Below are 27,762 nucleotides of genomic sequence, written 5' to 3'. Positions count from 1 at the left end.
CTTCTGTTCAAGGTAGGCAGTCGCCACTATTTTCAAAAGAAGCAGGTCTTCCTAAAATATCTACTACTAGAGGCACTAAGTTACAATTTATGTCTTCTTCTTCCACTACTATTCTGTATCCTGAAGTTACGAATAAATCAGACGATTCGCATACAAAAGTGGAACCCAGCAATTCTAAGGAATGGCTCATGTTTACTGAACCAAGCAATGCTCTCCCACCATCTGAAGTCTCGTCTTCAACAACTCAAAGCCCTGATGTAACTCATAGATTAGACGAAGAAACACTTCTAGTATCCTCTCAAATGTCTTCTTTCACTAGACTTGAAACTTTGCAACAACTAAGAACCCACAGTAACCAGGACAATATTAAACACAATTTAATCAAACCATCCTTTGATCTCGAAAGTAATAATACTAACTCTTTTTCTTTATTAACATTATTTTGGAAGAGTAACACAGAAAGGTCATCAAAACATTCACTTCGTGCTGCTACTGGAGGGCCAACAACATCTACCAATGAAAATGAGCTCACTGCGAATTATTACGAAAGTACAGTCATGCCTTCAAAAGGTGGTATTGTGACGTCACGTACATCAGAAAAAGCATTGTTTCTTCCTGAAGGGCCATCAATTACAAGATATACCTTTTTTGGAATTTCTAATAATTCATCCATTACAAAAGATACTTTAATAACTAACGAAAACGTATTAACAACAAAAAACACAATAATTGCCATTTCTAAGGACCAATTAACTACAAATTACACAAAGACTTTCGTTTCTGAGAGCTCATCAACTACAAATCACACAAATGTTGTCGTCTCTGAGAACCCGTCAACCGCAAATCACACAAATGTTGTCGTCTCTGATAATCCATCCATTACAAATCACTCAAACTTTATCATTTCTGACAGTCCATCAACTGCAAATCACACAAATGTTGTCGTTCTGAGAACCCGTCAACCGCAAATCACACAATATTTGTCGTTTCTGATAATCCATCCATTACAAATCACTCAAACTTTATCATTTCTGACAGTCCATCAACTACAAATCTCACAAATGTTGTCGATTCTGAGGGCCTATCAACTACAAATTATACAAAACTTGTCATTCCTGAGAGCCCCTCAACTACAAATCACACACAGTTTGTGATCTCTGCGAACACATCAAATACAAACTATACAAACTTTACCACTTCTACGACCCCTTACAGTATAAATCAGACAATGGTTATCCTCCTTGTGGACCTATCAACTGCAAATCACACAATGCTTACCTTTTCTGAAAATACATCAACTACAAATGTTACAATGCTTGCTGCTTCTAATAAACTGTCAATTACAAAAGATACAGTGTTTGTCCCTACAAAAGGGCCATCAACTGCAAGAGATACAGTGTTTATCCCTTCTGCGGATCATTCAGCTGCAAGTAACACAATATTTGTCTCCTCTCAAGAATCCTCAACTGTAAAAGATACAATGTTTATATTCGGTCATGTACTCTCAACTACAAAAGACATGTTGCTTGTTGACACACCAACTACAAATGTTACGATGTTTATCTCCTCTGATAATCCACCAACCACACAAAATTCATTGTTCATTTCCGAGAAACCACCAACTACAAAAGATAATGTGTTTATCACTACTGGAGACCGATCAACTACAAGAGATAAACTGTATATAACTACTGAAGAAACGTCAACTACAAAAAATAAACTGTTTGTCACTACTGAAGGCCCATCAACTGAAAGAGATAAAGTGTTTATCACTACTGAAGAACCACCAACTACGAGAGATAAACTGTTTATCACTACTGAAGAACCACTACAACCATAACAACAAGAGAGATAAAAGAAACTCAACTACAAGTTTATCACTACTGAAGAACCATCAACTGCAAGAGAACCAAACTACGAGAGATAAACTGTTTATCACTACTGAAGAACCATCAACTTGCGTTTATCAAGAGATAAACTGTTTATCACTACTGAAAAACCATTAACAACAAGAGATAAACTGTTTATAACTGCTGAAGAAACATCAACTACAAGAGATAAAGTGTTTATCACTACTGAAGAACCACCAACTACGAGAGATAAAGTGTTTATCACTACTGAAGAACCACCAACTACGAGAGATAAACTGTTTATCACTACTGAAGAACCATCAACTACAAGCGATAAACTGTTTATAACTACTGAGGAACCACCAACTACAAGAGATAAAGCGTTTATCACTACTGAAGAACCATCAACTGCAAGAGACAAAGCGTTTATCACTATTGCAGACCCATCAATTGCAAGAGATAAACTGTTTATCACTACTGAAGAACCATTAACAACAAGAGATAAACTGTTTATCACTACTGAAGAACCACCAACTACGAGAGATAAAGTGTTTATCACTATTGGAGACCCGTCAATTGCAAGAGATAAACTGTTTATCACTACTGAAGAACCATCAACTACAAGCGATAAACTGTTTATAACTACTGAGGAACCACCAACTACAAGAGATAAAGCGTTTATCACTACTGAAGAACCATCAACTGCAAGAGACAAAGCGTTTATCACTATTGCAGACCCATCAATTGCAAGAGATAAACTGTTTATCACTACTGAAGAACCATTAACAACAAGAGATAAACTGTTTATCACTACTGAAGAACCACCAACTACGAGAGATAAAGTGTTTATCACTACTGAAGAACCACCAACTACGAGAGATAAACTGTTTATCACTACTGAAGAACCATCAACTACAAGCGATAAACTGTTTATAACTACTGAGGAACCACCAACTACAAGAGATAAAGCGTTTATCACCACTGAAGAACCATCAACTGCAAGAGATAATCTGTTTACCACTATTGGAGACCCGTTAATTGCAAGAGATAAACTGTTTTTCACTACTGAAGAACCATCATCTGGAAGAGATAAAGTGTTTATCACTACTGAAGAATTACCAACTACAAGAGATAAAGTGTTTATCACTACTGAAGAACCACCAACTACGATAGATAAAGTGTTTATCACTACTGAAGAACCATTAACTACAAGAAATAAACTGTTTATAACTACTGAGGAACCATCAACTACTAGAGATAAAGTGTTCATAACTACTGAAGAAACATCAACTACAACAGATAAACTGTTTATAACTACTGAAGAACCATCAACTACAAGAGATAAACTGTTTATAACTACTGAAGAACCACCAACTACGAGAGATAAAGTGTTTATCACTACTGAAGAACCATCAACTGCAAGAGACAAAGCGTTTATCACTACTGAAGAATCATTAACTACAAGAGGTAAACTGTTTATAACTACTGAAGAACCATTAACTACAAGAGATAAACTGTTTATAACTACTGAAGAACCATCAACTACAAGAGATAAACTGTTTATAACTACTGAGGAACCACGAACTACAAGAGATAAAGTGTTTATCACTACTGAAGAACCATCAAATGCAAGAGATAAAGTGTTTATCACTACTGAAGAACCATCAACTGCAAAAGACAAAACGTTTATCACTACTGAAGAACCATTAACTACAAGAGGTAAACTATTTATAACTACTGAAGAAACATCAACTACAAGAGATAAACTGTTTATCACTACTGAAGAACCAGCAACTACGATAGATAAAGTGTTTATCACTACTGAAGAACCATTAACTACAAGAGACAAAGCATTTATCACTACTGAAGAATCATTAATTACAAGGGGTAAACTGTTTATAACTACTGAAGAAACATCAACTACAAGAGATAAACTGTTTATAACTACTGAAGAACCATCAACTACAAGAGATAAACTGTTTATAACTACTGAGGAACCACCAACTACAAGAGATAAACTGCTTATAACTACTGAGGAACCACGAACAACAAGAGATAAAGTGTTTATCACTACTGAAGAACCATCAACTGCAAGAGACAAAGCGTTTATCACTACTGAAGAACCATTAACTACAAGAGGTAAACTGTTTATAACTACTGAAGAAATATCAACTACAAAAGATGAACTGTTTATAACTACTGAAGAACCATCAACTACAAGAGATAAACTGTTTATAACTACTGAGGAACCACGAACTACAAGAGATAAACTGTTTATCACTACTGAAGAACCACCAACTACGATAGATAAAGTGTTTATCACTACTGAAGAACCATTAACTACAAGAAATAAACTGTTTATAACTACTGATGAACCACCAACTACTAGAGATAAAGTGTTTATAACTACTGAAGAAACATCAACTACAAGAGATAAACTGTTTATAACTACTGAGGAACCACCAACTACAAGAGATAAACTGTTTATCACTACTGAAGAACCATCAACTGCAAGAGACAAAGCGTTTATCACTACTGAAGAACCATTAACTACAAGAGATAAACTGTTTATCACTACTGAAGAACCACCAACTACGATAGATAAAGTGTTTATCACTACTGAAGAACCATTAACTACAAGAGATAAACTGTTTATAACTACTGAGGAGACATCAACTACAAGAGATAAACTGTTTATCACTACTGAAGAACCATCAACTGCAAGAGACAAAGCGTTTATTACTACTGAAGAACCATTAACTACAAGAGATAAACTGTTTATAACTACTGAAGAAACATCAACTACAAGAGATAAACTGTTTATCACTACTGAAGAACCACCAACTACAAGAGATAAAGTGTTTATAATTACTGAAGAACCATCAACTACAAGAGATAAACTGTTTATAACTACTGAAGAAACATCAACTACAGGAGATAAACTGTTTATCACTACTGAAGAACCACCAACTACAAGAGATAAAGTGTTTATAATTACTGAAGAATTACCAACTACAAGAGATAAACTGTTTATCACTACTGAAGAACCACCAACTACAAGAGATAAAGTGTTTATAACTACTGAAGAACCATCAACTACAAGAGATAAACTGTTTATAACTACTGAGGAACCACCAACTACAAGTGACAAACTGTTTATAACTACTGAAGAAACATCAACTACAAGAGATAAACTGTTTATCACAACTGAAGAACCATCTACTACAAGAGACAAAGTGTTTATCACTACTGAAGAACAATCAACTACAAGAGATAAACTTTTTATAACTACTGAAGAAACATCAACTACAAGAGATACACTGTTTATCACTACTGAAAAACCACCAAAATCAAGAGATAAAGCGTTTATCACTACTGAAAAACCATCAACTGCAAAAGATAAAGTGTTTATCACTATTGGAGACCCATCAATTGCAAGAGATAAACTGTTCATCACTACTGAAGAAACATCAACTACAAGAGATAAACTGTTTATCCCTACTGAAGAACCACCAACTACAAGAGATAAAGTGTTTATCACTACTGAAGAACCATCAACTCAGGAGTTATCAACAGTAAAGGACATGCTGTTTGTAACTCCTGGCGAACCTTCAACTACAGATCTGTTATTGGTAACTTTGATGAAATCATCTGTTGTCTCAAGCGGTAAAGTGTTTGTATCTACCGAAAAGCAATTTGCTTCAACGAATGTAGTTACTGAAGAAGAATCAGTAACCAGGACAGGTGGTACTTTTTTACCCAGAATTGAAGAAACAACGTTATCATGGACAACATCAGCAGGACTACAAACCTGGACTCACATACCAAAACCCAGTTCTTCAGTGGAACCTACTCCAGCGAAAGGTTGAATAATTGTACTCTAAGATAAACGAATACAAGCGTTTGTTTTGTAACTAAAACCTTTCTATGTGTAAATATTTTATGTTTATTTTATATTTCTCCCCAACGTTTGAGTTCAAACTGCAGTTACAATTTGTATTACATACAATGAATTTGTTGTACATAAAATAATCGTATTATTGTTGCCAACAATAAATAGTTGTGCAGAAAACAATGTTATAGGCGCTACCAATAATATCTGTTCGTGTTCAAAACAGAACGGTGTTCATGCTAATATATCTTTAATATCTTAACTTATAAAGTAGCTCTGCTGTGACTTGTATTTTTTATTACATTTTGTCGATAAAGATATTTTTTTCCATGCAGGTTTTGAACAATCCGTACCGACCTCAGTCATTCAATAACTTAGAACTCATCTGCACTATTAGCTTTAAGTTATTTTTAAATCTAATGCTATCGTGATATAAACTACAACTAATAAGATTATTATATTTTTATTTCATTTTCAGCATCGAAGACCTACAGTACAAAACCGACAGATATCAGTGTACTTACAACAACGGTAAACAAGATGTTATGTTTGAAATGGTCTGTTATTTTATTATATCTCTATTAAAGGCTTTGTTTGGTTGATCTTAAGCACAAAGCTACGTATGGGTTATTTGTGCTTTGCCTACCATGGGTATTGAAACCCGGTTTCTAGCGTTGTAAATCCGCAGATATACCTTTACATCACTGATGGTGGCGGGGAGAAGGGCTGCTAAAATGCTACAAGAACTATATAGATCAACGAAAATTAGAAACAGAAAAAGTAATTTTGAATGATAATTATTGTTCTAACATGAGATATGGAGAATATGTTGAAGAACTTTGCTTAGCTTTTGTTGCCTTAAAAGTAGTGGTGATTACAGTAGCACAGTGGTTATGACCGTTATTGGTCATATTGTGGTGACTACAATAGTACAGTTGTTACGACCGTTATGGATCATATGAATATCTGTAGTAATGGTGATTATACTCAGCTGTATTACAATATTATTATTTTGAATTGAACTGTGTAACTATTACTACAAAACACTTTCCATCTTACTTTATTATCCGCCATTTTAGTAGTAAAATTACTACAAAAACTTTCCATCTTATCTTAGTATCCGCCATTTTAGTAGTAAAATTACTACAGAAACTTTGCATCTTACTTTGGTATCCACCATTTTAGTAGTAAAATTACTACAAAAACATTCCATCTTACTTTATTATCCGCCATTTTAGTAGTAAAATTACTACAAAAACTTTCCATCTTATCTTAGTATCCGCCATTTTAGTAGTAAAATTACTACAGAAACTTTGCATCTTACTTTGGTATCCACCATTTTAGTAGTAAAATTACTACAAAAACATTCCATCTTATTTTAGTATTCGCCATTTTAGTAGTAAAATTACTACAAAAACTTTCCATCTTACTTTAGTATTTGTCATGTTAGTATTTAAATGGTGTAAATGAACCACTTATCTTTACATTAAGACTTTTGATTACTATTTTCAATTTTCTTAATATCTAACTAAATACGTCAGTGAAGCACGTTGTTGTCCTTTTTTACTAATTTATATACTACAACAAATTTAATTGTCCATTCATAGTTAATATTGTAACCGAATATATTCCTCAAATTATTCTTTAAACACACTGTATGAAATAGAAAAGACTCCGGGAGGACAACGGTAAGTCTACGGATTTAAAGGTGAATTTTCAACAAATTTAATAATTGCCTTAGAAACTGTACTTTGTTAGGTATAATTTCTGTGTGGTTGCCATATTTTTAAACACTTTAGTTTTTTAGTAAAAAATGAAAACATATGCGGGTTCTCGAACTCAAGTTCCTCTCGGTCGTTCGGCTGTTTCCGTAACGTTTTACAACTATGACGTAATAGTTGCCAAATACGCTTCGTTGCGCGCTGAGTATTGTGTACCTTTCAGTGCTGGTGTTTTATGTAAATCTATCGGTGCTTTTTTCGGATTACATATTTTGTGAGACTATTTTTGTCTTGATATTGCTACTTTAATTTTTTATGATAAATTGGTTTACTGCGTTGCTTATGGTTGTAAAAACGGTTCAGCATTGGGCAAAAGCTTCTTTTCGTTTCCGTGCAACGAGAAGGAACCGGCAAGGTGGCGACAGTGGGTGCGGATGGTCAATAGGAAGAACTGGACTCCTTCACACCATGCAATGCTTTGTCAAGATCACTTTGAACGCTCATGTTTTGTGTCGGATCCCACTGTTTTGGATTCCGTAGGTTTCAAGCCAGGCATTTTGAGACTGAAAAAACCATCGGCAGTAGACAGAATCGTCCCCACCATGTTTCCTCGTGTAGAGCTGAGGACTGATCTCAGCCTGCAGCGTACACTCGCCGTACAGGTTCCACCCCTCTGAAGCCATCCCTTGCCATTACAAAAAGAACAAACTTAAAGGTATGTGTGCATTATAAAGTGATAAACAAGAACTAGTATAATATAACAATTTAAAAAGTATAAGTTTTTGAAGAATGTAACTGGACATACACATTTCACATTCATAAGCGGGTTTTGCACTTGTGGCACCTGAAAGTTAGTGAAACCTTGATTTCCTAGTCTGGACAGTGGACAAATCTATCCCGAGTAGAGTATATTCCAAGTTTAAAAGCTGGTAGATCATTCTATGCACTGGCCATGTTTATTTACATTCAACGCGCTGGCGTTGGCGGTTTGTTTGGCAACTATTACGTCACAGTACTTTTCCTAGCGGCAAACGTAAAAACTAAAACGTTCGGAAAGAGCTTTTTCTGCACCAAGTTCTATGTTTCATTTATTAGCATATATTTTTTATAAAAAATGTGAACCTGCAAAATTAATCAGTATGAGTAGTTCTTTTGACTGCCAAGTTTTCTTTTTCTGTAAAATTCATCTTTAACAACGCTAATATCCGGGATTCGATTCTCCGCTGTGGACATAGCAGAAAGCCAAATGTGGCTTTTTCTAAACCAAACAAATAAACAATGGATAGAAAAAGTTCGTAAAGTAAACGAAACACGATCGTTGAAGTTATTAAATGCAGTCGCGTCAAACATGCTCGCCCTCCCAGCCGTGGGGGCGTTATAATGTTACGGTCAATCTCACTATTCGTTGGTAAAAGAGTAGCCCAAGAGTTGGCGGTGGGTGGTGATGACTAGCTGCCTTCCCTCTAGTCTTACACTCCTAAATTAGGGACGGCTAACACCGATAGCCCTCGAGTAGCTTTGTGCGAAATTCCAAAACAAACAAACAAACAAATATTAAATGCAACGGTAAATATTAGGGAAAACTATAGTTTTATAGATTAATAAAAAATACAAAGTTTCTAAATATAAAATTTATTAGCAGAGATCTGCAAATATTTGTGGTCAAATTACTATTTTTATTAGAATGATACTTCTGTAAATATAATCTTTCTAGAATTACGCTTATAAAAGATAAAAATTCTAATCGCAGACACGAGAAACTAAGTGACGTTCGTTTCGTGATGACGAGAAACCCACTTGAAGTAAAAATGTATTCTCAAGACAATGTTCTGTACTTTATTTTAAAGTTTTAATACCCATACCAGCCGTCTTGAGAATACATTTTTGCGTTCACTTTTTGCTTTAGTTTAGTTAGTACTAAACTTTATCTATTTGATACTATGAATAAATAAAATTGTAATGTTGTTCAATCATGTAACGTTAGACATTTTTTTAAAACTTTGATAACCTTTTAGTATATTGTTGCACAAAATGTCTACTAAAGATTATTTACAACCGCCTGTTATTAATCCGTTGAAATAAAAGTACGCGCCAATGTGCATTGCATTTAGACAGTAAAGTGTACTCTGTTATAATAGGTGTTTTCTTATAGGAAAAGCAACGTTTTTCAGCAGCTAGAACATACGGTTTTGATGAGCTTAGTCAAGAAATGAAGAAAGGAGTTGTAACCGTGGTCTTCCTCGTTCACAGCTTCCAGGTCTAGAAAAAAAATACTATTTGTAATAAATTCGATAATTGTTATTAACGGTAATTTGTATTTATTTAACAATTAAAATAAAGTGCTGGGTCAAATATTATTTCTTTCCATTGTTACCTGCTTTTACGAGAGACATTTCACTTTTCAGATTTTAGCCAAAATTCGTGTTTAAGTCCAAACTATAGGAAGGTTGAGACTTAATTTTACTGGTATTTTAGAACTAAATTTTTAAAAAAATGTACACACGTTGTTAATCACGACTACTAAGATACAGGAACATACAGAAAGTACTTATGTACTCTTCATACATTTCTTTTAACGGTCCCTAAGTTACAGGAACATAAGAATGTATTCATGTTCCACACATACGTTTCTTTAACGATCTATATGCTACAGGAACATACAGAATGTTTTTATATTCTATATATACGCTACTTTTAACGATTCCAAAACTACAGAAACATATACCCAAGTTTTTTTAATTATTATCAAACAATAAATAAGGCCTAGATATTCGTTTTTTTTCAAATTATTTCAAATGAATATCATAGGATAAATATAAGACCTGGGTATTTGTTTTATTTAGAGTATCTCTTGTAAATTGGAATTCTAACAGTGTTTATGTCTTCATGCTAACAAAAATAGATCAGAATATAAATTTAGCTTATTTTGTCGTTGGTAGTGTCCACTTTAAATTCGTAAATTTCGTTTGATTATTTAAGTTTGAATACGTCACGACTAATATTTCAGGTATCACAGAAGCCACCATATGATGATTTTCAGTTTCGTGTTCTTGCTGTAGAACTTCTTGGTGAACTTATGAACACCATTATGGAAGCAATGGTCAGTTGCAATATAATATTTTTTTTTTATCAAATTGTAATTACCCAAGTTTATGGTGAAAGACAAGAAATAAATCCTTGATCAAGTTGTGGTTACATTAGCTTCTGTTTGATGTAAGTATTTCATAAAGTTGTAATTTCACTAGTTTGGAATACACACACACCTTTCCAATTAAAATACTTCATTGTGCCCCATCGTGTCTATTTGTATTTAAATTAAAAAGGATATATGTAGTTTAAAACAAGACTCAGTTCATGTCGTCTATCAATATATTTTCTCGTTTATCTCTTAATGTTGAATGAAAATAGGACGATGCTTTGTTTTTGTATCGATCTCCTGTTTCATTCAACAGACAATCGCAACCGTTTAAAGTTCTCAGACTTTGTAAGTGCAATGTTTATTGTCAAAACTTGAGAATAATACGTTCTACGTTTTAAATGCAGTACTAACTGTTAACACCTGCATGATAAAACAATAGGAGGTTCTATAGTTTGAGTTGTGTTTGAAAAGCTGCAGTTTTTTATTTTTTTGTTTCGTTTTTTAGAAAAATAAAGACTGCAAATACTTTACAATACTATGTCCCTGGTTGTACTACAACATTAATACTTGTAGTATGACAGTTGTTTTTCGTGTGTTTAATATAACATCAATGCTGTTTTCTGTGCTTTCGATATAACAACAATATTGTTGTCTGTCACAGTTTAACATGAAAACTGCACCATTCTCTTTGCGGATAACATAAATACTGTGTTTCCCTCTTTCTGTATATCCTTAATATACTCCTTGGGATTAACTCAGTGTCGATAATCTAAACGAGAGAACCATATAAGTTTTTAACTGTTATTTCTATTTAAAAAATATTGTAAATTAGTATTACATAACAAAACACATAAACCTGAAATTTATCTGATTATTTGGGCAAATATAGTTTCGTTATTACACTGTTTTACTCAAATAAACAGTGCTGAAAAGTAATTATATTTTTATTTAATGAAGAGTTTTTGTTTGTTTCTTATTTATTTTCAGAAAAATGTGTCTTCCAATGATCCAACATTTAAAATACATTTCGAGAGTCAACATTATTCAGCCGATAATGTTGTCTATGTTCGGCCTACACCAAAAACAGATGGAAAGACACTAACTGTTAGCTTTCTTGTTGAAAACGCTACAGGAAAAGGTAAGTTGAAAGATTACTTTGTAGTGTAACTAACAACATTCTGAGTGATTAAAGTTTGAATTAATAACAATAAAATCAAATGTTAAAATTTGTTGACAGTGAAGCTTAATAAGAAACATAGAAGAGAAGTGTGTTTTCAAGATAATAATGTAATGTAGTCAGGTTTTTTTACTATAAAGTATAGATATAGTATAACACACCCAAGTTCGTTTCGATTATTCATACATATAAAGACGAAATATATGTTTGTAATTTATTTGGACTATCAACATGTTTCTTTTTGTTGTTGCTTTCGGCTAAGTTACCTAAGCCTTCTAAAGGTGCGAGACGTTTAGTAAACAACAGGACCTAACAGAATAATTCAAATCTTGAGTTGCCTAGCAACACGGAACATGCCGAAAGTTTTTTACAACACTAACCCTGAATCCTAATAGTTTCTGATAAAGTATATTTCATTATAATATTCACCTTTTGCAGATCATTATCAAATACATCAGTGATCAAAACTTCGTATCTGTTTTAAAAACTAATCTTACTTGCAGTGAAAGCTGTAAATTGTGATAAAAGTCTGATGTCTAATAAGCTAAAACAAAATATTTCACATTAAAAGCATATCAAATCATATTATCATTATGGTTTGTTACCATAATACTAGAAATGTATAATCAACAGCAAAAATAAATAAATTAACTAAGATCAACAAAAGATTATTTTTAAAAAAGCATTATAGTCAATGTATGGTTTGATTTTTTTTAATGAAAGGTAACCCCTAAGTATAAAGAAAGAATCGCAACATCTGACTTCCGTGTAAAAAAGCAAAAAAAAAAAAAACTCTACAGTGTATCGTGTGAATTAAAAAAACACATTACATTGGAAAGGCCAAATGTCTTGTTTATGTTAGGATGAAAAAGCTTCAAAGAGACATTCCACATGCTTCTCTAGATACTTCTGCCACAGCACTACACACTAGAGAGGAAACTACAACGTTGATTTGAAGAATATAAAAATAATTGCCAAGGGCTGTAATACTAAAAAGAGAAAAGTTAAAAAAGCCATTGCAATGGCAGCCCATAATTGTGGTCCTCCTACCAGCATTAACCAAAATCATGAATTCTCTCTTCATACCTGCTTGTTATCTACATATTGTTACTGTTGATTTTACTGTGTTAGCAAACCAAAATAATAATGTGTCTTGTTATGTTTCTTGATCTTGTAACTTTATTTTACCTTATTAGGCTGTAGGCTTATTCATATAAAGAAGCTTACGGAGCGTTTTTCTTTTTCGTTGTTCCTAGGCAACTTGTGATTCGAATTGTTACGTTAGGTATTGTTGTTTACAAAATGTCTTGAACCTGTGAAAGGCTTAGGTTATTGAGCCGAAAGCTTTTGAATTAGAATATCTGCAAACAATATTTAAAAACCGCGTTGATAATCAAAATAAACCGCTTAATACATATGTGAATAGTTACATTAAAAACCTAAAAAAGAAATGTGTGTTTGTTTGCACTCTAATTCCTTCGAGCCCATTAGATCAATCCCAACTTAAATTTATGTGTAAACACCATGATTTATGGGGAATGCCCTAAGGGTATCAAATTTGAACTTAACTGTATTTATATTTTATAAAACTTATTTTACAAAATTTTGAATTGAACATCTTTCAATCGATAGAGTCGTGAACCCGGACTAACCAGGTGGGTAGGATGCTTGACTCGTAATCTAAGATCTCTGATTAAAATCTCTGCCCCATCAAACATTCTTACTCTTTCAGACGCGGAACTTTATAATGTGACGATCATTCCCACTATTCGTTACTAAAAGAGTAACCGAAGATTTTGCAATGAATGGTGATGACGAGCTACGTTCCCTTTAGTCTTACACTGCTAAATTAGGGACTACTAGCGCAGATAGCCCTCGTGTAGCATTGCGCGAAATTCAAAAACAAACAAACGTTTCGTCTTACACTTTTTACAAAAATCTCTGAAAATCACAGAATATATTTACATCTCAATTTGAAAATTTAGGGTATTCCAAGGTAGTATAATTACAACTTGACAAAATGGCTAAAATGTAAAAGTGTTTTGCAATCATACCCCTCTGGTACAGCGCTAAATGTACAGATTTACAGCGCTAAAATCAGAGGTTCGATTCTCCTCGATGGACTCAGCAGATAGCTCGATGTGCTTTTGCTATAAGAAAACACACGTTTTGCAACTTGTGACATTAATTATAATTAGTGGGAAAAACTTAAGGCTAAACGTCGGGTATAATAATAATAATAAAATTATCTGAAGTTGTTTGTCGTCCTAATTGAAAATAGTTTTCATCGTTCACTAAACATTGAAAACTGTAAAAAATAATAAAAAGGAATTACTATAGGGTGACAGTATTAGTGTCAATAACAAAAAAAATCTTAATAAACTAACGAAATAAGTTCAATCTTTCTCTTATTTATGAATAAATATCTTGAATTTTCTACCAATTTATATTAGAGGCTCTCAGAAGTTTAATATAATATATAAATGAAACTACTAACATAATGCGATATTAAGAACCGAAATAAAGCACACTATTGGTTGTAGCATTTTCACAGACACTTAAGTTTGTTTTTGAATTTCGCGCTATTCGCACTAATGGGAGTGCATCACCACTCACCCCAACTCTTGGACTATTCTTTCACTAACGAACTGATTGTCTCACGGCTGAATGTGCGAGCATGTTTGTTGTGACGGGAATTCGAACCTGTGGCCCTTACATTACGAGTCGAGCGCCCCTAACCACCTGATCATGCCGGACACCTAATTTTTATGGTTATTAATCTGATTTATTTTGGATATCCCTTGTGAAAAACGGTTTAGGAAAATTAAGATCTGGGTAACATTGTATATTTAATTATTTAGATACGTTATGGCGGGAATTGTAAGTTTGTGTCATATTTAATTTGTTCTATGGAATTTAGAAAGCTTTTTTTCTTCAGATAATCGAAAAATTATTAAACAGCGCACTATTGCAAGTAAAAATAGAAATTTATCGAGTTTTACAACCTCGTAATATTTCCCCCTTAAGTTATTTTCTATTGTTTTTATAGTAACCATTCTGCACACAACATCGTGTTAGAGACACAGCTAAGAGCTTGCATATAAACACAATTTACTAATTACTCATTAAAGGAATAAAATATTTCCCTTAATTAACATGAAATATGGAATTAGTTAAAATCATTAGTGCGTTGTTTTCAGTTACCACAAAGAGAGGACACTAGTGATGTGTTAAAAGATAGTAACTTATAACATGACATAACTGAGGCTGAACAAATAGAGAGGAACATCCAACTTGTGATTTATTTCTTAGTCTGAATTAGCAGATAGGAACTTCTAACTTGTGACATAACTAAGGGTGAGTTAATAGATAGCAATATCTAATTTGTGACTTATACCTTAATCTGAACTAATAGATAGGAACTTCTAACTTGTGACTTATGCCGAACTTACTGATATGAACGTCTGACTTGTGACATATTATGGTGCAATGGATCCCTTCTTAGCGCGCCCTTTCGTACTGCGGGGTCTGCTTGGGCAGTTGCTACGCTTTAGAATCAGATTATTATTTTTTACCATTATTCATGATTTAATATAGGTGATGCCAGTGTTTCTGGAGACATTATAATCACTGCTTTAGCCATGGGAAAACAGAAGTTAGAAGAACAGGTAAAAAGAGCTCTGTTTAAAATATTTGTACTGAACTAACAGTTTTTGACTGGCGCATAAAACGTTAAGTATTGTAAGATATATCGTTTCAAAGTTGATAAAAACTACAGACATACGTAAATTAATTGATTGCTGTATGTTCTTAAAGAAGTCAATTAAATTATAAAATGATTCAAAGTAACAGTTTAGCGATCTTCGTTATTTAAATATAGTGTCCAAATTAAACCTAGAAACTCTTAGTTATAGAACTGGTTAATGTTTAAGTTTGAAATGTTTAGTTACTTTTAAAATCGTAATCTGGAAATTTATAGGTAAAAAAACTGATGTACATATAAAGTAAGAACTATACGCAGAGATACAGTATTTTTTCCAAAGGACGTTTGAATTTTACTTTTTTGATAATATGAAAATTTGCTTTTATTAATTAATCCAAAGTACATATACAATTCCCATTTAATCCTTAAACCTGTAATCGAATTCTTGGCTTTAAGAAAATTTTGGTTACAAAAACTGGTACCTATTATTCAAACCCTTAAAGGGGTCATCTCTGTAAACATTTAATGGAAACAGTCTATATAGTCCCTAAACGACTCGGTGTTTATGGACGCTGAAATCAAGGTAATATCGAGACCCTGTAGAAAACAATGTTTGTAAACACGAAGTGTAACAATGTATTCAGATCTTGTAAGGACACGATGTTTATAATCACGGTATGTAACAATCTATCCAGACACTCGAGGACGCGATGTTTATAAACGCGATATGTAACAATCTCTCCAGACCTTGTATGACAGATGTTTATAATCACGGTATGTAATAATCTATCCAGACACTCGAGGACGCGATGTTTATAAACGTGATATGTAACAACCAATCCAGATCCTGTAGGACATGATGTTTTTAAACATGATATGTAACAATCTGTCTAGATCCTCAGGACACGATGTTTATAAACATGATATATAACAATCTATCCAAACCCTGTAGGACACGCCACCTAGTGGCACAGCGGCATATATGCGACTCACACGACTAAAAACCGGGTTTCGATACTCGTGGTGGGCAGACCACAGATAGCCCATCGTGTAGTTTTGTGCTTATTTCTAAAAAAACAAACAACCTGTAGGTCACGATGTTTATAAACACAATATATAGCACTGCATCCAAGCTGTAGGATCAGGTTTACTTTAAAATTACTTGTTCATTAACTAGGATACTTATGTATATATGTCTTATTAATAATTTGCCTAACGCTTCATTTATTCACAAACTTTGAAGATATTATCTCGATGTAGGCTTAACACTCTCAGATTAGTAATACGTGGAAACTTTTAAACTATAACACATTTTATATGTATATTGTTACAAATTCATCTACGTAACAGTTCCCTTCCGTAACATATCAATATAAATATTTGCTTTTATTAAACTTTATTTGGTCTCAAAATTAACACGAATCTAGTCGGTAGGTATATTTTTGTAATGAGTAATAAAAGATCGGACGTGTATGACTCATTACAAAAATATTCCTAAAAAATGAAGACCTGTTTATATTCATTATTAGTAAAGATTTTCAACTTTGTAAGTGGGTTTTAATGTACGAACTTTGGGTTTACGTTTCAGTTATCGCTGATAACACAAGGCTTAATTAGATGCGAATAAGATTGTAGCGTTAAGTAGGTCAAGGAAGTAAATAACGTTAGAAATGTTGGTTGATGTTATTCCATTTAAAACTTCTTTAATACATTGCTTTTTTATATATGATAATCAAGAAAATAAGTTATTCTTTAAACTAGTTCTAAGATCTTACACCCGAAAACACAGAGAATTATACAATCGTACATAATACAATAATATCGTTATTTCATACAATATTTTCAGTTAGGAATGAACGTTACTTCCATATATCGTGGAATGAATGCAACAGTTATAAACTCTAGTCCTTCGGCAAGAGAAAAGTCATTTTTTGAACGCCACCTGGAAATAATGATTATTCTTATTGCTGTAGTGGGACTTACTATTATTATTCTACTGATAATAATAATGTGGATAAAATGCAGGACTCGCAGATCTTCTAAATATGTATCTGACAAGGTAAGATATGTCGAATATAGAGTGGATGAACTACTAATATACACTTATTTTGTTTTTCTTGAATAACCCGAGTAGAATGAATAGAGCATGTAATTTTAAATATATAATAGACCCAATATTAATATAATAAACATGCACGATTAAGATAAGCTATTGCTTCTCTGTAAGAACTCAAAATACAAAACAAAGTAAGCTACCATTATATTTCAGAACACGTATCTGATAAAGTTATTATTATACTTCACAAGATGTATTTAATAAAGTAAATTATTATTATCCTTCAGAAGATGTTTCTGGTAAAGTAAGTTAATATTGTACTTCAGAAGATGTATCTGATAAAGTAAGTTATTAATATACTTCAGAAGATGTGTCTGATAGAGTTATTATATACTTCACAAGATGTATCTGATAAAGTAAATTATTATTATCCTTCAAAAGATGTGTCTGATAAAGTTATTATATACTTCAGAAGATGTATCTGATAAAGTAAGTTATTATTATTATTCAGAAGATGTATCTGATAAAGTAAGTTATTATTATACTTCAGAAGATGTATCTGATAATGTAAGTTATTATTATACTTCAGAAGATGTATCTGATAATGTAAGTTATTATTATACTTCAGAAGATGTATCTGATAATGTAAGTTATTATTATACTTCAGAAGATGTATCTGATAATGTAAGTTATTATTATCCTTCAGAAGATGTATCTGATAAAGTAAGTTATTATTATACTTCAGAAGATGTGTCTGATAGAGTTATTATATACTTCACAAGATGTATCTGATAAAGTAAATTATTATTATCCTTCAAAAGATGTGTCTGATAAAGTTATTATATACTTCAGAAGATGTATCTGATAAAGTAAGTTATTATTATTATTCAGAAGATGTATCTGATAAAGTAAGTTATTATTATACTTCAGAAGATGTATCTGATAATGTAAGTTATTATTATACTTCAGAAGATGTATCTGATAAAGTAAGTTATTATTATACTTCAGAAGATGTATCTGATAAATTGAGTTATTATTATGCTTCAGAAGATATGTCCGATGTGTCTGATAAAGTTATTATATACTTCAGAAGATGAATCTTATAAAGTAAGTTATTATTATACTTCAGAAGATGTGTCTGATAAATTTATTATTATGCTTTACAAGATGTATCTGATAAAGTAAGTTATCATTATACTTTGGAACTTTGAGTAAATTACGGATAAACTAATTGTTCTGTTAGCTTAAGAATTTGTAATATTCACAACTTTTAGTGGGTGCCATGCACAACCAATTTAGTTATCTCATAGATGCTGATACATATATTACAGCAAGTATTGGAAAGAGACATGCATGCCCACATTGAGTCTGGCGATCTTAACCCAGAAAGAGAGATACTATGTCATGAAAGGAAACCAAAAGACGATCCAGCCTGGACAAAAGGACAGAATGGAGTTCCTACAGAACACGAAAGTTGGCTTGTGCCCTTTACAGATGTTCCTCTCGAAGACAAGAACGAACCCGATTTCCAAGACACTAGACTGTGAAATTAGAAGAAATTCGATAAAATGAGATCACCATCCAGTGTGAATGTTATTAATTAATTTAATACGTGTAAAATGTACTTATGCATAGTGATTTATTGAACTCACACTTAACGTTGGTGTGAGAAAATGTAAGAACTAAGCTTATTTATACTTTATTGACGTCGTTTCAGCAAGTTCGCGAGGCTATAGGAAATTTTCATTTATATAAAGAATATAGTATGAGCTATTTCCAATGTTAAAAAATGCTTCGGTAGATGTCGCTTATTTCTTCAGAGAAATGTAACAACACACTAGATATATGTCGGTCATGTTATTTAAATACTAGATATACGCTGGTAATGTTGTTTAAACACTAGATATATGTTGGTCATGTTGTTTAAACACTAGATATACGTTGGTCATGTTGTTTAAACACTACATATACGTTAATCATGTTGTCGTTTAAACACTAGATATATGTTGGTCATGTTGTTTAAACACTAGATATACGTTGGTCATGTTGTTTAAACACTAGATATATGTTGGTCATGTTGTTTAAACACTAAATACACGTTAATCGTGTTGTTGCTTAAACACAAGATATATGTTGGTCTTCATGTTCTTTAAACACTAGAAATACGTTGGTCATGTTGTTGTTTAAACTGTAGGTATATGTTGGTTATGTTGTTACTTAAACACTAGTTATACGTTGGCCATATTGTTCTTAAACGCTGGATATATGTTGGCCACGTTGTTGTTTAAACTGTAGATATACGTTGGCGGTGTTGTCGTTTTAACACTAAATATACGTTAGCCATGTTGTTGTTTTAACACTAGATATACGTTGGTCGTGTTTTTCTTTAAACTAGATATATGTTGGTCATGTTGCTTAAACACTAGATATACGTTTGTCATTTTCTTTAAACACTAGATATACGTTGCCGATGCTGTTGTTTAAAACCTAGATATACATTGGCGATGTTGTTTAAACACTAGATAAACGTTGGTCATGTTGTTGAAACACTAGATATACGCTGGTCACGTTGTTTAAACATTAAATATAAGTTTTTCATGTTGTTTAAACACTAGATATATGTTACCTATATTGTTTTAAACACTATATTTACTTTGGTGATATTGTTTAAACAGTATATATTCGTTTGTTATGTTATTTAAACACTAGATATATGTTGTCCGTGTTTTTTAAACATTAGATATGCATTGGTATTGTTGTTATTTAAAAACTTGATATATGTTGCCTATGTTGTTTTAAACACTAGATATACGGCACCGATGTTGTTGTTTAAACTCTAGATATACGTTGGCCATGTTGTCGTTTTAACACTATTTTGGTCATGTTGTTGTTTAAACTCTAGATGTACGTTGACCATGTTGTTTAAACACTGGATATACGAATGTTATTTTTGTTGTTGAAACACTAGATACATGTCGGTCATGTTGTTTAAACACTAGATATGCATTGATCATGTTGTTTAAGCACAAGATATTCATTGTTCTTCTTGTTGTTTAAACACTAGATATATGTTGGTCATGTTGTTGTTTAAAGTGTAGATATACGTTGGCTATGTTGTTGTTTTAACACTAAATATATCTTGGTCATGTTGTTATTTAAACATTAGATACACGTTGGCCATGTTGTTTAAACACTTGATGTACATTGGTCTTGTCATTGTTTAAGCACTAGATATATGTTGCCTATGTTGTTTTAAACACTAGATTTACTTTAGTCATGTTGTTTAACCACTAGACATACGTTGATCATATTGTTTAAACACTAGTTGGACCTTTGGCTATGTTGTTTAAACACTAGATATACGTTGCCGATGGTGTTGGTTAAACTCTAGATATACGTTGGCCATGTTTCAACACCAGATATACATATGTTATGTTGCTGTTTAAACACTAGACATAACTTTCTCATATTGTTGTTTAAACACTAGATTTACGTTGGTCATGTTGTTTAAACACAAGATATATGTTGGTTTCTATGTTGTTTAAACACTTGATATACGTTGGTTATGTTGTTTAAACACTTGATATACGTTGGTCATGTTGTTTAGATATACAACACCAGATATACATATGTTATGTTGCTGTTTAAACACTAGATATAACTTTCTCATATTGTTGTTTAAACACTAGATTTACGTTGGTCATGTTGTTTAAACACAAGATATATGTTGGTTTCTATGTTGTTTAAACACTTGATATACGTTGGTCATGTTGTTTAAATACCAGATATATGTTGGTCATGTTGTTGTTTAGACACTAGATATAACTTTCTCATATTGTTGTTTAAATACTAGATTTACGTCGGTCATGTTGTTTAAACATAAGATATCCGTTACCTATGTTGTTTTAAACACTATATTCACTTTGGTGATGTTGTTTAAACAGTATATATTTGTTTGTTATTTTGTTTAAACTCTAGATATAAGTTGCTCATGTTGTTTGAAAACTAGATATACGTTAGCGATGTTGTTGCTTAAACACTAGGTACACGTTAGCCATGTTGTTGTTTTAACACTAGATATACGATGGTCATGTTGTTCTTTAAACACTAGATATATGTTGGTCATGTTGTTGTTTAAACATTACATATACGTTGCCCATGTTGTTTAAACACAAGACATACATTGGTTTTGTTGTTGTTTAAACACTATATATATTTTGCCTTTGTTGTTTTAAACACTAGATTTATTTTGGTCATGCTGTTTAAACAGTAGATATTCGTTGGCTATGCTGTTGTTTAAACATTCGAAATGCGTTGGCCATGTTGTTTAAACACTAGATATACATTGGTCTTGTTGTTCTTTAAACACTAGATATATGTTGGTCATGTTGTTGTTTAAACATTACATATACGTTGCCCATGTTGTTTAAACACAAGACATACATTGGTTTTGTTGTTGTTTAAACACTATATATATTTTGCCTTTGTTGTTTTAAACACTAGATTTATTTTGGTCATGCTGTTTAAACAGTAGATATTCGTTGGCTATGTTGTTTAAACACTAGATATTCGTTGGCTATGCTGTTGTTTAAACATTCGAAATGCGTTGGCCATGTTGTTTAAACACTAGATATACATTGGTCTTGTTGTTGTTTTAACACTAGATATACGTTGATCATGTTGTTGTTTAAACATTCGAAATGCGTTGGTCATGTTGTTTAAACACTAGATATATATTGGTGTTGTTGTTTTTTAAACACTAGATATATGTTGCCTATGTGGTTTTAAACACTAGATTTACTTTGGTCATGCTGATTAATCAGTAGATATTCGTTAGTCATGTTGTTTAAACACTAGATATATGTTGGTCTTGATGTTGTTTGAACACTAGATATACGTTGGTCACGTTGTTTAAACACCAGATATATGTTGGCCATGTTGTCGTTTTAACACTAAATATGTCTTGGTCATGTTGTTGTTTAAACTCTAGATGTACGTTGGCCATGTTGTTTTAACACTAGATACACGTTGGTTTTGTTGTTGTTTAAATACTAGATATATATTACCTATGTTGTTCTAAACACCAGATTTACTTTGATGATGTTATTTACACGGTAGATATTCATTGGTCATGTTGTTTAAACACTAGATATATGTTACCTATGTTGTTTTAAACACTAGATTTACTTTGGCCATGTTGTTTAAACACTAGATATACGTTGTCCATATTGTTGTTTAAAAAGTAGATATACGCTGGAGATGTTGTTGTTTAAACACTAGGTTTACGTGAGCCATGTTGTTGTTTTAACACTAGATATATGTTGGTCATGTTATTGTTTAATCACTAGATATATGTTGGTGTTGATGTTGTTTAAACATTAGATATGTGTCGGTCGTGTGTTTATATAAATATGCATGTGATGTTAATAGATGGTTTGAAAATGAACATCCTTTGTTAAGAGTAATCTGTTTCGAAATATTTTTTGGAAAGTGTGTTTTAAGTTGTGACTTCCATTATTGTTGTAAAATCATCTGATGCTTAATATGTAGCATATAACAGAAGATCATAAAGAAAAATTAAAAATTATTATGCCATCATGAAAATATCTGGGAAATATGTCATTGTTTTTTTTATAATTTTTAACATTCTTTCCAGTTTAGTTAGATGTATGAATAGAATAAATCCCATCGAGTTTAGCTGTATAAGTAGCAGTCTGTTATATAATAGATATATATTTTGTTTTCTCATTGTACACGCGAAATTTCAACTGAAACTGTATATTCTTTCTTTTATAATGTTTAAATTACATGTACCAATGTTTTAGAGATATTCTTAAACAAAATGGTTTCCACAGTTCTTATTAATTTTAAACATTGAAGATTTGTAACTTTTCAGCGAGAGTTGATTGTGCCATTTCACACTAAAAGTTGTCTGTTTTGACGACATGAACGACTTTTGTTATTTTATATACATGTAGACATTCGGTCGTTCTAAATAGTAACACTTTGTAGGGTGTAACAATAATCAACGTTTCTGTGTTGATTTCGTTTTTCCTAACACGTTGAATAATATGATTAAATTTAATACATTATAAAATAATTTAATACAATTGTATTATGATGAAATACTCAATATTTCGTGCATATTTTTTCTTTAATTAACTCTCACGTGTTATTCTATTTAATTACCAATAAAAAACGATGTATATTTAAATGAAATATTTTTGAACTACTAAGTATGTTTTATGTTTTTTAAATAAAATAATATAATTCTCTTTTGTGTGTGTATTTTGTGTATGGCAAAACCACAGCAGGCTATCTGCTGAGCCCACTGAGGGCAATCGAACCCTTCATTGTAGCTTTGTAAATCTGTAGACTTGCCGCTGTACTAGAGAAGGGCTAATTCTCTTTTAATTGGTTGCTAAACAAAGGTGATAAAGTACAAACCAAATGTTGAGGAAACATTTTCACTTTACTATTTTTATCATTCTGTTTTGTAGCTGTATAAGTCGACGAACTTTGATGTGTATGATTTGAATACGATAAAATAAATTTCTAATTACAATGTAAGTGTAATAAAAGCATTGATTTCTTTCCAAAAATACTGATTGATGTCTAATGAACTAACTGTTTTTCATTAATAATTGAAATATATTTTAATGTAACATTAACACTTAATATTAATCAATGAAAAGACAACTTATTTAATTCTGATCAACTAATATAACTATGTTTCTTTAAGATGTCCATTGAACCATAAAGCAAATATTTTATTTGAAATATATTACTTATTCTGGATGTTCAGCTTGTATATATATATATTTCATTCTATTTAACTGATTTTGTATTGCAATTTAATTTGTTAAAATTACACCCTTTTATTTTTTCAACATAATTTAATATTTTCTTTTCACAAAACAAACGAATTTCTGGAAGGTAACAAAGCAAATTCGTAACTTTTGAATGAGATCATTGGATATTAAATGTACTTTTTTGACTTTGTTGATATTTTATGGTGAGGATATTTACGGTTTATATAACTCAGAATTAGCATCCAATTTCTTAATACCGTTGTGGTAATCAGGTATACTGATATCTAGTAGATAAACTTCAAGATGTACACAAAACATCAACCAGAGAAAAGATGTAACTCGAACAGTATAATAAAAAAATATACACAAATGTGGAAGTAAAACAAAATCTTTATTCACTGTGAAAATTTTCCATGACATTAATTCACAAATTTCGTTTTCCTGTTATGACTTTAATTGGCTGCCACGGTTAACATATTGTTATACATTATTTACATGAATTTCTAAATCTACAGATGACAGGCACAAGAAGAACTCTAATGTATTTCAGAATGGCTGGTATGGGTATTAACACTTTTGTATTTCAGAACGGCTGGTACGGGTATTAACACTTTTGTATTTCACAACGGCTGGTAAGGGTATTAACACTTTTATTGATAAGGAGAGAACAACGTTTCGACCTTCCTTGGTCATCTTGAGGTTAAGAAAGAGAGTTATTCCCTTGGTATAGTTTGGTATAGCCGTTAATAGTCATCAAGAAGAAGAATTCTATGTTATCGCGCCAGATTCAGATAAACACCTGAAACTGCTAGCTACTAGAATAGATCATCGACTCTTTGAAACAACGGAATATACACTTTCAGTCTCCATACAATTTGTACAAAAATCTATCACCCCTTATTGAAATTGGCTATCGAGAGTAATATGAGTTTCAGGGCTTGACGATCAACTTTTGTTACTCTTAACAAGATTCAATTTGAATCTAAACTTTAAATACTTCATAGTAATTTTATAATTACTTAAATAAAAAGCTATGTTGACATTACTCAGAAAAAATAAAAACTCAACGATTTTGCGGTAAGCCGTTACTAGTTGAATACTTGTCCTATTAGTTAATTTAAGGGCTCATTAAAGTCTGAAGTCAATATTTATTCTCTTACATTTCTGGAACAAAAGTCGCTTAAACGTAAACCATTGGGATGAAACTTACATCAAGTAACCAGTTTGTGTACAAAATAGAACAAACTAATGAAATTTCAAATACCTATACATAAAAGTGAATTCTTTATTCCACGTTTAATTTTTTTTGTTTCATATTTTGTTTGCCTCGTGGTTCGAACACCAGATTGTCAAAAGAAAAATAACCATCAAACTGTTAATATATACAGTCATGTGAAAAATTAGGACACCCTATGAAAACCTGTGTATTTGTGTAACATTTTTGGATATATAGATATTTAATCTCAATTTTAACAACAATGAGAGATTATAGGAATATAACTAAACAATTAAAACTGAAGAAAAACTTTTCCAGATCTTCTGTAAATGTAATTCTACAAAAATGCATAATCTAACTGAGGAAAAAGTTAGGACACCTTACCCCCTAATAGCTAGTGTTACCCCTTTGGCTTGAAATAACTGCAGTGAAATGCTTCTTGTAGCCGTCTACCAGTCTCTGACATCGGTCTGAAGAAAGTTTGCCCAACTCCTCAATGCAGAATTCTGTCAGCTGTGAGATGTTTGAGAAGTTTCTAGCATGTACAGCCCGTTTCAAGTCACCCCACAGCATCTCAATGGGATTAAGATTTGGGCTTTGACTCGACCATTCCAGGACTATCCATTTCTTAGTTTTCAGCCAGTCCTTGGCGGATTTACTGGTATGTTTTGGGTCATTGTCGTGCTGCAGGGTCCAGTTCCGCTTCAGCTTTAATTTTCATACAGATGGTCTCACATGATCCTCAAGCACCCTCTGATACACAGCAGAATGCATGGTGGATTCTATGATTGTGAGCTGTTCAGGTCCCGCTGCAGCAAAGCAGCCCCAAACCATGACACTTCCACCTATATGCTTCACAGATGCTATGAGGTTCTTTTCCTGGAATGCTGTATTTAGTTTACGCCAAACGTGTCCTCTGTTCTGGTGTCCAAATAATTCAATTTTGGACTCATCTGTCCAAAGAACATTATTCCAGAAGTTCTGGTCTTTGTCTACATTCTCTCTGGCAAACTTCAGTCTGGCCTTGATGTTTCTCTCAGAGAGCAAAGGTTTCCTCCTTGCACACCATGCAAGTTAAACTTATGCAGTCTCTTTCTGATTGTAGAGGCATGCACTTTCACATTAACAGTAGCCAGAGCCTGCTGTAGGTCCCGTGATGACATGTTAGGGTGTTTGGAGACCTCTTTTAGCATCTTGCGGTCTGCTCTCGGGGTGAACTTGCTTGGACGACCAGACCTGGGAATGTTGGCAGTTGTTTTGAAAGCCTTCCACTTGCTAACTATTTTCTGGACAGTGGAATGGCGGATTTCAAAATCTTTTGGGATCTTTTTAAATCCCTTACCAGACTCAGAAGCTGCTACAATTTTCTTTCTGAAGGCCTCAGACAGCTCTTTTGCTGTCACCATGGTGTTCACTCTCACTTCAACAGTCAGGAGCAAACCAAACTAAATGTCTGAGGTTTAAATATGGCAAGCCTCATTCAAAATGCTGAGTAACGATCTTCTAATCATGTGCACCTGGTATGATACACCTGTGTGTGAGTTGAGCCATTTTAAGTGGGAATAAATGTGAGGGGTGTCCTAACTTTTTCCTCAGTTAGAATATGCATTTTTGTAGAATTACATTTACAGAAGATGTGGAAAAGTTTTCTTCAGTTTTAATTGTTTAGTTATATTCCTATAATTTCTCAGTATTGTTAAAATTGAGATTAAATATCAATATATCCAAAAATATTACCAAAATACACAGGCTTTCATAGGGTATCCCTTTTTCACATGACAGTAAATAATATTTTAAAACAGCGGAAGCTTCTTCTAATTCTGGATTTGGTAGATGGCAAATATTTCTGGAAAAACTGGATTTATTAATACAAATCAATGGTGAAAGAAAAAAGTATGTTTATTGTAAAGATTCAAAAACATTTAGATATCTTACTTAATATTTATTATTATATAAATATTTTGAAATTAAAATCATGTGTTATCTTTTTCATAAATTACCAACATAATCGAAATGAGAAATATTTTATAAGCCATTATAGATACATGTTCTTAATTCTTTAAAACATTGTTCAAAAGCGAAATGTTACTTTATATATGAAATATAACATTATAACGTGTATTATCGTTGGGCGGGTTCTTTGCAATAACTTACTAAAAGTCCCTCGCTGATACAGCGGTAAGTCTACGAATTTAC

At 32.3% G+C, this 27,762-nt stretch overlaps 2 protein-coding genes across 6 annotated transcripts in view; one reads left to right on the top strand and one right to left on the bottom strand.

Annotated features, from left to right (window-relative positions):
* LOC143244042 (exocyst complex component 6-like) overlaps positions 1–27,762 on the bottom strand; it is a 285,728-nt gene that overhangs the window by 93,491 nt on the left and 164,475 nt on the right. The window lies entirely within an intron of this gene.
* LOC143236863 (uncharacterized) lies at positions 90–21,142 on the top strand. Its single transcript, XM_076475506.1, has 10 exons — positions 90–704; positions 914–1,680; positions 1,948–5,714; positions 6,221–6,273; positions 9,616–9,720; positions 10,471–10,563; positions 11,590–11,740; positions 15,377–15,447; positions 17,329–17,541; positions 18,870–21,142. The coding sequence occupies exons 1-10, from the start codon at positions 90–92 to the stop codon at positions 19,083–19,085; spliced, it is 6,051 nt and encodes a 2,016-aa protein (XP_076331621.1). The 3' UTR covers positions 19,086–21,142.

This window comes from Tachypleus tridentatus, chromosome 2, assembly GCF_004210375.1.
Source record: "Tachypleus tridentatus isolate NWPU-2018 chromosome 2, ASM421037v1, whole genome shotgun sequence".
Lineage (NCBI taxonomy): Eukaryota > Metazoa > Arthropoda > Merostomata > Xiphosura > Limulidae > Tachypleus > Tachypleus tridentatus.
This window is presented reverse-complemented; position numbering and strand designations above follow the sequence as displayed.

Excerpts from the sequence above, each read along its gene's own strand:
- LOC143236863 (XM_076475506.1), top strand. The coding sequence starts at position 90 with ATGTCTTCTTCTTCCACTACTATTCTGTATCCTGAAGTTACGAATAAA. Across the intron at positions 15,448-17,328 it reads AACAGAAGTTAGAAGAACAG|TTAGGAATGAACGTTACTTC; the intron begins GTAAAAAGAGCT and ends CAATATTTTCAG. Across the intron at positions 17,542-18,869 it reads CTAAATATGTATCTGACAAG|CAAGTATTGGAAAGAGACAT; the intron begins GTAAGATATGTC and ends CATATATTACAG.